This window comes from Lepidochelys kempii, chromosome 15, assembly GCF_965140265.1.
Source record: "Lepidochelys kempii isolate rLepKem1 chromosome 15, rLepKem1.hap2, whole genome shotgun sequence".
Taxonomy (NCBI): Eukaryota; Metazoa; Chordata; order Testudines; family Cheloniidae; genus Lepidochelys; species Lepidochelys kempii.
In genome coordinates, this window is record NC_133270.1 from 10,048,185 (window position 1) to 10,061,671 (window position 13,487).

Below are 13,487 nucleotides of genomic sequence, written 5' to 3' on the forward strand. Positions count from 1 at the left end.
TGCCCGGAAACGCCCCATCCCGTACTACAGGCCCAGCCCTTCCTCCTCCAGCAGCCTCAGCAGCTGTTCCTCCTGGTACAGCAGTGTTAGCCGCTCTCCTGGCCGCAGCTACTCCAGCTACAAGAGCAGCCGGAGCAGAAGCTGGAGCAGCAGCCGGAGCCGGAGTTCGGGCCCAAGGAGCAGCCGCAGCAGGAGCAAGAGTTACGGCTCTGCGGACAGCTATGACAGCCTGCGGCGCTAGGGCATCCCCCTCCCTGCTGCGTGCGTCGGGGTCGTCTCTTCCAATTCCTCTCTCCTCCAGCCTCCCTGGTGATAGCTGATTATTTCATGTTTCTGTTGTGGCATCCACCAGCCCCCTGTTGTGCCGGGCGCTGCACTCGCAGAGGCAGACGGGGGCCTGGCTGCTCCAGAGAACACGTGGGCAGAGAGGGAGGATCTGTGCTTTGCAGAGGCTGTGTTGATTATAAACCAGCCTCCCCCACCCATTCCTGGCCTATCTCCAGGGAAGCATTTGCCTGCGGCTAATCCAGGGCGGGAGTTTAGCTCCTTGCTTTTCCCTGGCCAGCAGACAGCAAGCACCAATTGGCTGGTGGGGAGAGAGGAGGGAGAGAAATAATTTAAAAGAAACTCTCTTCAAGGCTTTTGGGCCGGGCAGAAAGAGTCCAGGTCTGGCCCTGCTTCTGTTGAGGTCAATGGCAACGCTTCCCTTGACTCCAGCCTGCAGCCCCCCAAGCACTGCGATGTGGCCTCTCCCCTACAAAGGGGAAAAAACCAGAGGCTTCTGCAGTATCGATTCACCTTCATTGGAGGTGGCTTTCCCACTGTGCCCCTCCCGCGGGGAGGAATATTCAGTCGCCATGGGTCAGCCAATTCCTGCTGTGAATGTGAAGGAAGAAATTCTCCCGGGGAGTGGATTGTTCGGAAGGGGCCATTCCCTCGCCCCTCCCCTCCCTTTTTATAGCACGAGTTTGCTTCTCTTCCCCCCAGCAATATGACCCGCTGGTGATCGAGCTGGTGAGGCCTTACGCAGAAGTGGGAACAATCAAGGGCTGGGTGCTGGGAGGCCAGGCCAACAATCGGGAAATGCGAGGGAGCAAAGTCCCTTGAGAAGCGTCAGGCAGCGCGTCTCCTGTGAGCCCTCAGCCCCAGAGCTCTCCAGGGCTCCCACTTTGGTGGCTGTTTTTCTCACAGGAGCTCTGTGCTGTGCAAAGGAATCCCCGGCAGGGAGGTGGGAGTGAGGTTCCGGGTCCTTTTGGGTACCGGGTCACATGGACATGGGAAATTCCAATGAAGCATATTCGTACGTAGCCCCCAGGCAGGGGTGAAAGTAACTTAAACTCTTAAAGGACTTACCGGTATGCCGGAGTCCTGAGCAGGGGGCGGGGCCTCAACTGGAAGAGGCGGGGCCTTTAAATCCACGGGCCCTTTAAATTGAGGTTTAAAGGGCCCCGGGCTCCGGCTGCGGTAGCCCTGGGCCCTTTAAATCACCGCCATAGCAGTGGCTGCAGCGGTGGCCGGGAGCCCCGGGGCTCAGACGGCAATTTAAAGTGCTTGGGGCTTCCAACCGCCGCTACCCAGCGGAGTCCCAGGCCCTTTAAATCGCAGCCTGAGCCCCGGGGCTCCGGCAGCAGGGCTCCAGCGGCGATTGAAAGGGCCCAGGGCTCCGGCTGCTGCTGGGAGCCTCAGGCCCTTTAAATGGCCTGCCTGGGGAAGCTCCCCCTGCCGGTACGGTCAGCTGTGTACCAGCTCTTGCTGGTATGCCGTGCCGTGCCGTACCGTACCGTACCGTACCAGCTTACTTTCACCTCTGCCCCCAGGAGCTCCAGTCATGGGCCCCATTGTGCCTGGTGCTGTACAAACACAGGAGGAAGGTCTCTGTCCGAAAGAGCTTATAGTTTGTGACCTCAACTCCTCCAGCCTTCCCTGCGCCCCCAAAGGTCAGCTCCCATGTAATACAATGCCTGGCCCAGAGCTGCTCAAACCACCAACACAAAGCAGTGACTGACAGCCCCCTGCCCCACAGGTGGCTGGTGTTGGCGCGGCAGCCCTAGGGCAGGAGAGGGGTGGCTTGTGGGGTGGGGCAGGAGAGCACTGCTGCTGGGCCTTCGTTTCCCCCCCCCCCCGTGCTTTAACACAGCCAGCTGCCAGGGGGAACCCCTCTTCACAAAGCAGAGAGCGCAGGGTTAAAAACGGCCCAGCGACTGGGAACAAAATAACTAATCAATCCCCAACTGTCACCCAGGAGACAGCTGAGAAGAGTGGCTGCCCTGCCCCTAAATTCCTTACTCTGCGCACCAGAGCCCGACCCTTGTTGGAAATTCCTCTGAGAGATGTAGGGTGACAGGCACACCGACCCATAGCTGAACATGCTGGCATCCCGGCCCTCCCTCCCCAGACGCATACCCCAAACACTGTAAGCCGGGGCACCAGGCCTCCAGGAAAGAATTAGCAGCCCCCGCACTTTTACCCACATGCAAGGCAACGGAACGTTTTCTAGGCCGTGCGTTCGACACCGCTCTAAGGAATTTGGTTTCAGTTCCAAGCAGAGGGTTACAACTTGCGTCCGGGGCTGGCTGGGGGAGAATGCATCCAAAGTAACCTTTCCCTGCCCTTTGCAGCCGTGCAGGAGGTAATGCAGAGCTGCTTCACCTCCCCCCATCCTCCACGGAGATCTCTGAAGCAGCCACTGCATGGAGCACTTTACTTTCTGGTCTAGTCAGACAAATACTCGGGTGGAGAGGGGGCGGGCCCGAGGAGGAAGAAGCAGGATCTAGGAAAGAGGGTATACCCATCAATTGCCCATTTCCTGACCAGCCCCGGGCACTTTTTTGGGAGGGCAGTGGTCGTCCTTCCAGACTCTGCGCCAGGCCTGCCTTTGTTTTCTCGTTGCAATGATTGCCAGCCCAGCCGCTGTGCAATTCCTGTGATTCGCTGCCTAACAAAGGCCTCTCGCAGGTGTAGGCTCAATTGGCATTGGAGAGTTTCTTTCTCTTGCAGCAGCCGGGTGCTTAGAGCAGCTAATTTGGGATTAAGACGTTTGTTTCCCCCCCTTCCCTCCCCACTCCCCACGCCACACAACTACTGTCCCAGTTAGTCCTAATGACACAAGGGCGTACGGCCTCAAGTGTTCCGAGGGGCTGAACAGAAAGTTGATCTGCCCCGTTGAGGCGGAGACGGAAGACTGTACGTGTAAAGAGACGCACAGCCACCGGTTCAAGAGGGACCCGCACCCCTGAATCATGGAGTCATTAAGTGAACAGGCAAAGAAGTAACCTGAATGAGAAGTTTTTGTGTGCAGTAAATAGGGAGAGAGATGTGGCTCAACAGCCTTGTGCCCCTCACGGCTATTAGCCGCTGTTCTTTCCAGTGGTCCGTATTTCCAGTAATATGCAGCCGTTGGGTGAGGGGAGGGAATTGCATATCTCCTTTTCTAGACGTTACACAGTCCCTCTGCCTTCAATGTTTTGCAGCAAAATCTAACTTGGAAGGAATGAAGACCCTTGCTCCCCATGCCCAGCACGCTCTCCCAAACACATCACACCTTTGTTTGCGCAGTAGGATGCAGCTGCAGTTATTGGAGGCCTAGAACATTTGACTGAGGTCTAACTCCACCACTGTTGCAAGAATAAACCCTGCATGCGTTGAATACCCAACCAGGTCTGGTGCAATTAGGTCAGGCAGTTCAAAGGAGGTGCAGAAAAGGGGTTTTGTAAAACTGGTGTAAATAGTAAAACATTGTGTTGACTTGACTTCCTTACTGATGGGGATCTACGAACAAAGCTCCATGTCCTGCACTCAGTCCATGTGGATGGGAGTAGCCTCCATGGACCAACGGTAAAGAGATGGCTCCCAGGAGCACGCTGAGCCTGCAGTGTCCTTCGCGTGGGCCTGCTGATCCACTCAACAAGGACTGCCTCTCATCATACTATCCCATGGCAGCTAAAACTCCTTAGGTTTCCCAATCAGACTTGTATTGGAGTAAACCTGTTAAATTATTTATTATTATTATTGTGATTATTATTCTATTTTTAATTCTATGTCAGACTGGATGCAACTGGTCACCGTTAACAGTATTTCTTTATTATATTTTTGGAATGATAAGTTATTTTTGGATTTGTTTGTTTGTTTCAGTATCTCCATGTCCCCTTGCAAGCGCGAAGGATAGCCTCAGAACTCTGATTGCTTTGCGCTCAGGCCCAGTATTGACGTACGTGATTGTAGCTCGTGTTAAAGTGGGTGGTAAGGCAAAGCGGAATAAAGTCCACTTTATTGTGATAGAAGGATGGGGGTGAAAGGTTAACGGGCATCAGAAGGACACTCTGTGTAGTCTTTTCCCATTGAAAATTAGGATTCATCACAAACTCTTTATCCACCCTTCTCTGTGCTGGAGTACAATGGACATGAATGATGATGGGCACATGAATGGTGATGGATTCTATTTATGCACCACAAGTCTGTGATCTCACAGAGGATATGGCAAGAATCCTGCTGGTTAAATGGGAGAGGGGAGGGAAATTTGCAATCCTGCAAAGGGATATCACAGAACAGCTCTTTGCTAGAAGCATAGGTGCCAGTTGGCTGAAAGGCATATTTCCCTCCTCTCCTTGACTCAGAGCACAAAATGTAACCTGGCTTCTCTGAAGAAGAAACTCTGGTTCCCTCTGTGGTTGCCATCCATAGGACTTTTGTATGTTGTTTGTTATCAAGGGATGATGTAGCTGTGGTAGATAAAAAAAACAACAGTATGGAAGAACCAGCAGTCCTGAAGATGTTTCCAAAACCGATCTCCAAGTGACAAAGCCCAGCCAAGTTATGGGGTAGGTTGGTTTTTTTCACTTATTGGTGGAGCTATTTTAATTTAACTTGATGAAATTTCCAGTACAGGCCAAAAGGCAGCCCTACTTATTGGTTGACATTTGGGATTTCTGCAGGTTTTCAAAAACCCCTCCAGCTTTTCTGTCATTTGTGCCTTTTGCCAGATGCTTTTTTTATAATGTTGTGTTGCTTGTTTGTTGCTTTTGAAGACTTTTTGCACCCTGACATCTCCGATTTCTGCCAAGGCGCTGCAAAAAAGCATCCTTCGGTTAGTGGAAACGCAACCCGGTTGTACATGGATCGTGGCTAATTTGAGGCTAGCCAGCTACTCCCGAGGGTGAGGGATTCTTGAGGACATTTGGAACTCTTCAGATAGTTCTAAAGGTTTCATGAAATAGTTAAACCTCCCTTCCTCTCTCTTGTTCCCATATCCCAATGAAGTTTGAAATGCTCCTACGTTCAGGAACCCATGGACCCCACGAGGTTGTCATTTGTAAAATGAAGTGTTCTAAATCATGTTGCTCTGGGTTCTGTTATTCCTAACTGTTCATTGTGCTCTTTTAATCGCTAATATCCCCCCCAAAAAAACAAACAAACTGGAGTCCTCGTCTTTCTGTCCTGACTCTCCAGATCCTATTTACGCCTCAGTACAGAACTCAGCTCTTCAGCTTCTGCGCTGAAGAGCAAGGAGTTGGAGCAGTGTTAAAGCTGCTATCAGTGGGCTACCCACCTCAGGTCTTTTGCTTTACACTGGTTGTGATGGTTTAAATTTATTTTATTTGCAAGTTATACCAAACTATTGTCTGCAAGCAGCCGATCAATGTTATTTTGCTATGCATTGTACATATAGTGAAGAGGCTAAGAGGACTTAGCCTGTTATTTAATATTTATTTCTTCTATTTATTGAGCATTATTTAAAGATGATATTTGGGACCTGCCATTGGGGGCCTCACAGACCGGAGCCTGTAAATTTGGGGTGTTGCCATCTCCATTGGGTGTGGGGGCATTGTAAAAGAGGTGACTGATGAAACCATCGAATGAAATGGACTCCGTCAAAATGGAGGCTTCAGACAGACAAATTGGGGTCAGATTGAGCTAGAATGCCAGTAACTCATAGGGAAGCCTCATTTAGATGGAAACGAATAGCAGAGGGGAAAATTAATGAACAATTTAATTTCTGTTAAAGTCACAGCTCCTTGAAAAGGTATTTTAGGTATCTGGAAGCAACTGTTTAGCCTGTAATTTGAGGCACTAATAGGAAGATTAGACTGGCTCTTCTCCCTCCATGTTTTAATAGAGCTTCCTAGATTGTTGAATAGCCCCTGTATCTATCTGGACACTTCTACGGCCAACTTCACGTGAGCATCTGAGCACCTCCCAGCCATTCACGGATTTTATCCTCAGGAGGGAAGCAGTATCATTGTTTTACAGGTGGGGACCTGAGCACAGGGTAGGTTAAGTGACTTCCTCAAGGTCACCCAGGGCGTTAATGGAACCCAGCTGTCCCGATCCCAGTCCAAAGCACTGTCTATTAGAGCGCCCTTCCTCTTATTGTTCCCTGCTTTGACTCTCCCCACATGCTCCATATTGGAGCTGCTAACTTTCCATATTGGGGAGCGGGGTGGGAATCCTTTGCGGCCTTGACTGCAGTGGGTTTTTTAGCCAGCTGTGCAGCTGCACTCCTGCAAACCTCTAGTGTAGTCCATGTAAACCATGACGTGCCTCAGAGCAGCTTATCCTGGTTTGAAACCATGGGACATGCTAAACAGTGTGGCCCAGCTCTTTGGTGGATGTAAACCAGTGTAGCTCCAGTGAAGTCAATAGCAGCCCTCCCATTAACTTCAGGGGGAACTGTTTGGCACTTTATGGCCAAGATTTTCAAAAATAGCTATTTAAAGTTAGACTCCTTTGGGCCAGATTTTAAAGGTATTTAGGTTTCTAACTCCTATGGAAGTGTGGCACCTAAATACCTTTAAAAATCTGGCCCATAGTGCATATTTGGGTATCAAAATAAGTGTCTTGATTTTCATAGGTGTTGAACCAACCATAGTTCCCGTTGACTTCATTCAGTGATGTCAGGTGCTTGGCCTTCCTGAAAATCAGGACACTTATTTAGGAGACTAAAAATATGGATTTAGGTGCCTAATTCAAGGCATTCAGGTTGGAATATTTTGGAATAGTCCTCACTGTCCAGTAGATTTTATGGCTTCCATAATAGGAAATCAATAGGTCATATGACTTTTGTTGTGGCACAAAAATTTTCACGTGACAAAGAGAGAAGGTCATTGCTAAAAGTCCTGGAGCTTCACATATTACAATAAACCATTCAGTTTAGAAAGAAAAACAATGCATGGCTCCCTGACTAAGGGACAGGTGCCTTTCCTCCGGTGGCCTAGTCACTGATGAAGACCTCTCACTCTCAGATTTCTGGCACACCAAATCCAGCAGGAGCCAACAGAAGGGTCCACTGCTGATGACCTGCAAGGTCTCTGGTGAGCAGTCCCCCAGATCCAACTGGCTTGGTGTTCTCAGGGCCCCAGTGGCAGGTTCAGTGTCAAATACCATTAACCGAAAACGTTTAGAACAAAGCAAAGAAGGGAGGAGAGCCGTTCTGGGAATAATATGTCTCCATCACTCTTCTCTGTTGGTCTACCACTACCAAATTATACAGACGCATCTGATCCTTTTATGTCATTGTAGAGCTACCTTTGATCTCCACTGGAAAGCATACTGTGGTCTTTAGTCTTCCTGAGGTATTTAATTTGTTAGCTTGGTTCAAAGAAATAACAAGCATTCAAATAAAGGTTCTGACAGTATTAGTTCTTGTTACGAACTCGTCTTCTGTGTTCCTTTCACGTACACTGAAGGAGGATTTTAGTGGAGTAAGAGATCTGGGGTAGCAAATGGGAGTGTTTCCATTGACTTCACTTGGCCTTGGCCTGGGCCCTTCGAGCACTGGCAGAAGCAAGAGCAAAGCATGGGCAAGCGTTTTTGCAAGCTTCCCCTTCACAGCTTAGGCCCCTCACTGCTCCTCCTATTCCCCTCCTGGGCCCCAACACAGCTCTGCCAATGCTGCTCCTGACCAGCAATGCACCCAGTATTCCCGTAGTGGCACCATGGAGCTCTGCTGGCTGCTCCACAGATCTGACTTGGAATACTCCTGCTTTGCCCATAGGCTTTATTGATCCTGACATGCCGTGATCCTAATGTCCCTCCAAGTCTAATGTGAAATACTTGGCAGCCTTCCATGCTCCCTCCACCTGCTGTGTTTGCAGGGGCTTACGGGGGAAAGTCTCACCACCCATTACGCAGGCTACTTCCATTAGCAGTAATGGGGGTTACATGCTTAATTGCTGTGCAGTACAAGGAGCCTCTCCTCTTATCCTATTACAGAACAAATATTTGTTGTTTGGAGACCCAGGAGCAGCCATACCCTGTAGCTAAAAAAAAAAAAGATCATAGCTATTTACAAGGCACCTATCGTCTTGGTACGGTCCTGGAGCTGTAGAATCCCACATCTAATAGGAAAGGAACATCTGCCGGTCACTGGAATCCATTCTCCAAGCCAGGATCCTGCAGAACAGGGCGGTCTTGTGCCGATGTTCTGTGTTACGCTGCAATGTCACGATGAACATTGGTGGCATGTTGCAACCTAGACCATGCAAACTCACCAGCCGGATGTGTTGTGGCATCAATACTTTCTCCAGCAAGACCAATGCGATTAGGTCGTCAGCCTAGCCATGAGCGTGCCTCCCTGTGCGTCGAGTTAATGCTCCTCCAATATAAGTCTTGTAGGCTGCTGCTGAATACAAGACACTCCCTCCTCCCCCGCAGCTGAAGGGATGGAAGAGCTGCCTCTGCAGTGGACTCCTCTCCTAGCAGCCCAGGGACTCAAAGCCCATGAACAGGAAACAAACTGGGATGTCCTGCTCTGGACTGGATGGGAGCCTTGTGGGCGAGTGGCTAGAGCTGCAGACAGGGTGGTGGGTTCTAGTCCCTACTCTTCATGGGTCCTTAGCCAAACACTTCAAACGTGGGTGCCTCAAATTAAGGCCCTAAGTAAGTGACCCGACTCCTGTGGCCGCTGAGAGAGCTCAGCACCCCGCTAGGCTGGACCCGCAGCAGTATTTCTCCTGCCCAATAAGCTAAGGTGGGATCTAGGAATTCTCCTTCCCAAATGTGACTGGCAAGGGCTGTTTTTTCCCCTGCTGCTTGTGGCCATTGTGCTTTCTGCCTGAAGGCTTCTCCTGGCCTGGGAAGTGCTTTTTATTGCTTGGTGCCTGCCTGGCGGTTGTGCCCAGCCATCTGCACAGGGCTCCGCCAACTGCAGCCAGCCAGCTCCACATTATTCGCCAGAGCTGTGCCCAGCCAGCAGTGGCTTCGCCCGCCCTTGATTTAATGCCTCAGCAAATATCATCTTGGCAAAAGCTGGGTGCAGCAAAACTGAATGCAAGTGGCAGAAACGCACGGCGCAGAGCCCCGCCCCAGCGGTACAGGAGAAGCAGGCAGAAATTCGTAACACAAGCCAGGCAGAGCTGGTAACAGAGGCTGGAACTGAATGGATCTTCAGCCCCTCCCAGACTGAGGTTAATAAACATCAGGTGCCTTGGGATTAATGTTCTTGCCCTGAATAAACGCCCGCACGACTGAGCAATGTTTAATGACTCGAGGTCTCCTCTTGCCGGCCCCACAGTTGCAGAGCAGTGTGTGCTGTGTACCCAGAGCAGGGCTGGGTAAGATGAGGGAGCAGAACTTCAAGCCAGAGGCACCTCTTGGTTTGCAGGGCTGCCCCATCCGCACCACCAGAAACGGGGAGAGGCAGTGAGCGGGGCCAGTCAGCCGGGCAGGGGCCCAGCATCTCTGAGGGTGAAGGAGCTTGGCTTCCCCACACTCCTAGCAGAAGTCAGCAGAGCACCCCAGCTTTATCCAGGTGTGAGTGGGAGGGAAGCGGTTGGAGGGGTGGAGCAGATCCATAAAGTAGGTCCTGCTTTACAGCAACGATTCTGCGGACGCAACGCAGCTGGAGCCTCCGGGGAGAAAGCACTGGGAGGCCGGGCCCTGAGAAAGGGGCTGGGGGCAGAGGCGGGGAGGACGTAGTCCAGGGAAGCAGAACGTCGCACCTTAGCACAGGGCCCCTAGGCTGGAACCCAGAGTAGAGGACGGGGCCTGGGTTCCCTACTGGATGCCAGATGGGGATATAAAAGCCCCTCTGACACAAGGCCTGTTGGGCCCAGATTTGGGCTGAAGCCCTGGCATAAGGGTGTAAGGCAGGGTTAGAGCTACAATGGGAGGAGACCTTTCTGTGGAGACTCCCACATCGGGTGGATTTTTGCCCTAAGCACTGAGATCACCCAAGGATGGAGGGAGTCTAGATTCCGTTCTTCTTGGGGCTACTGAGACTGGGCATTTAGGGCAGGGAGCAGAGCTGGGCAGCACTCCAAGCATGACGTGTGGGAACCAGGTGAGGCCCTTACACTCCCTCATCCCCAAGGCAGAGGGCTTAACCCAAGCTCCAGTGACAGCTGCTGCATGTAAGGCCCAGCAGCCCTCGAACCCAGAGTTGCCTGGCAGGGGCAGCTGTAACCAGTTTGTGCTCTACTACCCACAACCTGCTGTGGACACAGACCATGGGAAGTCCTGCCTCAAAGGGTCTGACAGGCAGCAGCCTTATGGCTCCCGATTGGCTCCCCGTCCTATATAAACCCAAGGGATGGGTCAGGAAGCGTCCAGGTAACAGAGCTGAGTTCCTGTAGCCGCCATGACCCTTTCTGCTCCGGCTCTGCACTTGGATGGATTTGGACTTCGCCTCTTGATCTGAACCCTGAAACCTGACTTGGATTCTGAGCCCTGGTCTCGACCCTGGCCTGGAACCTGCCTTACACACTCCTCGGCTACTCCCAGCCTCAGGTGTGACCCTGCTCTGACCCTTGGTCCTATCTGCCTTGACACTGAGCTTCATTAGCAACATCCCCTCCAACCAAGTGCCTTCTGCCTCTGATGGCTGAGTTAGGTACTGCCCTGACCCTCCAAGGTACGGGCAGATTATGCTCCCAGCAGGGTCAGACCCACAGAGAGCTCTCCCAGATTCTTCTGCTCCGGCGCTGAGCTGTACGGCCGCTGGTTTAATGGGCACTGCCCTGGGATGTCTGGATCCTGGATGGCTCAGCCAGCAAGAAGGGCAGCCACGGTTGTGGATTTACTGCAGCCCTGGCACACTGCCAGCAGGTAGCTACTGACCACCATTAAGTACAACGATGCCTTACAGTGAAAAGAAGTGAGGAAAGAATAGAGAGAACTAACCACACAACCCCCGGGCCCCGCCCCGAAACTTCAGGGTCTGTAACTGAATCCAAGCGTCACTGCTGGGCCATCTCTATGGAATCTCTATGGTCTCTTCAAACACCCCTCAACTCTGGGAACGTTTGAAGCGGGATCCGGATCTGAACTCCACCGCGCAAGCACCTGTCTAGAAATTAATCCATTTCCCACCGATTACTGGGAGCGGGCTGTGACGGGGCTGATATCAAAGGGCTGTAATTCCAGTAAGCTCTTGATAAAGAAAACAGGGATCAGGATAAAAAAGGGCAGAACTAGCCCCACAGGGGATTGGTGCTGGTTGGGGGCAGACAGTAAGGTTGAGGTGTTGAGTGTGAGGCCAGTCAAAAGGCAGAGATCTCAAAGGTCAGCAGTTCAGAGAGGGAAGGACTCATCCATGGGGTGTGTCAATGTCCATGACCTCATCTCTCCAGGATGTTCTGTCAGGACCAGACCCTGCCCCTCAGTCCCAGGCTGGGGCAGGGACAGTCTGGCCAATAACCCAAGGGCTGGTCAGCATTGGTACCCCATGAGAGACCCTGCTTCTCCCGCTCCACCAGGCCTTTTCCAGTTGTAGGGACCGGTCGCTATTGGAGATGGGCCTGGGGCACAAAACGCTGATCCCAGGCTGGATTTCGACACTTTCCCCAAAGATTGGGGTGTTGGGATCCAGGGTTTGGTCTTGGGTCCATCTTTAACAAAACCAGAGATGCCGAAAGCACAGGGGACAGGGCCTGCCAGCAAAGCACATCATCTCCCAGTGGGTATGTGCAAGGAGTCTCCAGAGGATGGTTGCCAGCTCTCTAGCTCTCCTGGGCGCACACAAGGGGGCTTTAACTGCTCCCAGAGTTCCCAGGGGCTGACGGTGGTATTAGCAGTGAGGCAGATCTGGTGACTGAGATGCGGTGCCTGGAGAAGCAATACGAGCTAGCAGGAGGGACTACAGCAGCTAAATCTAGATAACCTGGAAGAGGCAGGAGCTGGTGACGGGAGGGGAACCATGATTCATGTAAATCAATAACTACCACGAAGAGGGACTATGCCTGGCCTGGGAGGAGGGTGCAAGAAGGAGCAAGGGCTGAGGAGGCAAATGGTGATCTGAGGCATTATCTGAACTCTCCCTGTTAGTACAAGGAGATCAACCAGTGAGCTACACGAGCAAGGGAGGCCAACATTGGAGAGCAGGTGAGAATCCAGTGACGTCCAGCCACCAGAGAAGATGCCCCTATCCCATCAATCGTCAGACAGTCTCTCTCCCTTCTCTAGTACCATTTATGTTTTATCTTCTCTTGACCCCATTTCTACACTGCCTTTCTCTTTCTCTCTTTCCCTCTCACCTCATTGATGCATCTATCCCTGACCTATAGGTATGGAAAGAAACAACCATCCTGGCTCAAGGCTTTTTTTTAAATATTTGCAAAAGCTCTTGGGATAGATTTGCCAAAGTGCTCTCTTGTTCTCCTAGGGAACTGTTGGTGCTCAGCTCCTTTTGAAAATTGGGCCTCTTGGCTAAAGGTGTTTCTGTACATCATAAAAGCAATAGCCCCCATGCTCCTTGCTGTTGGACAGTACAAAAATCCCAGTGATGAAACCAGCCGACGCTAGATGCAAAAGGGAAAGACAAGGCTGCAATTCTATAGTGCCGGGGTGGGCAAGGTGTGGGGAGCAGCAGCCACACTGGTTAAGAGCAGTTGAAAGGCAAGATCACAATGGCATCGCTGGGGCGTGTCACTATAAGGCAGCCCCCAAGTTCCATCGCTTTCCCACTCAGCCCAGCCAGGGGTGGGGGGAAGAGGCTCGGACAGTGCCCTGGAGCCGTGTAACATTTCTGATATAATAGTGAAACTTTTCTTCACGGTGCACAAGGATCGTTAGCCTCTACACGAGTGAGAGAGAGAGGGGGAGAGAGAGAGAGACCATCCACAAAGCCCCTGGGACCCGGGGGCAGCACACTGAGTCTAGTCTCCTTCCCGGCCAGGGAGAGGTGGAGTCTCTGCCTTGCTCCGATGGCGACGAGTTCACCCGCAGTTCTAATTGGTGTGCTCCGCCTCATGTTTCAGGGCTTCAGTCCGACACCAGCAGGGGTCAGGAAGGAGTTTTTTTCCCCCAAAAAGATGTAATAGTTCGGATGCGTTTGGGTTTTTTCCTCCTTCCTCTGCAGCATCAGGTTTTGGCCACAGCAGGAGGCAGGACACCAGGCAGGATGGACCGATGTTCTGAGGTGGTACAGAAAATCCTCTGCTCCTAAGTGCTTAGCTGGTGATCCTGGCTCCCAGGCTCAGGCTCACGCTGAATCAGGGTCAGGAAAGCATTTCCCCCCTGTCAGATTGGCAGGGACCCGGGGGCATTTTCACCTT

General features: G+C 51.8%; 2 protein-coding genes across 2 annotated transcripts in view; both read left to right on the forward strand.

Annotated features, from left to right (window-relative positions):
- The window catches only part of SRRM4 (serine/arginine repetitive matrix 4), a 148,676-nt gene extending 141,028 nt beyond the window's left edge, over positions 1 to 7,648 (forward strand). The window contains exon 13 of the mRNA XM_073312368.1: positions 1 to 7,648. Coding sequence (XP_073168469.1) covers positions 1 to 241 — 241 coding nt within the window. The 3' untranslated portion in view covers positions 242 to 7,648.
- Positions 4,736 to 13,487, forward strand: part of HSPB8 (heat shock protein family B (small) member 8) — a 27,559-nt gene continuing 18,807 nt past the window's right edge. The window contains exon 1 of the mRNA XM_073312370.1: positions 4,736 to 4,817. Coding sequence (XP_073168471.1) covers positions 4,813 to 4,817 — 5 coding nt within the window. The 5' untranslated portion in view covers positions 4,736 to 4,812. The remainder of the gene's footprint in view (positions 4,818 to 13,487) is intronic.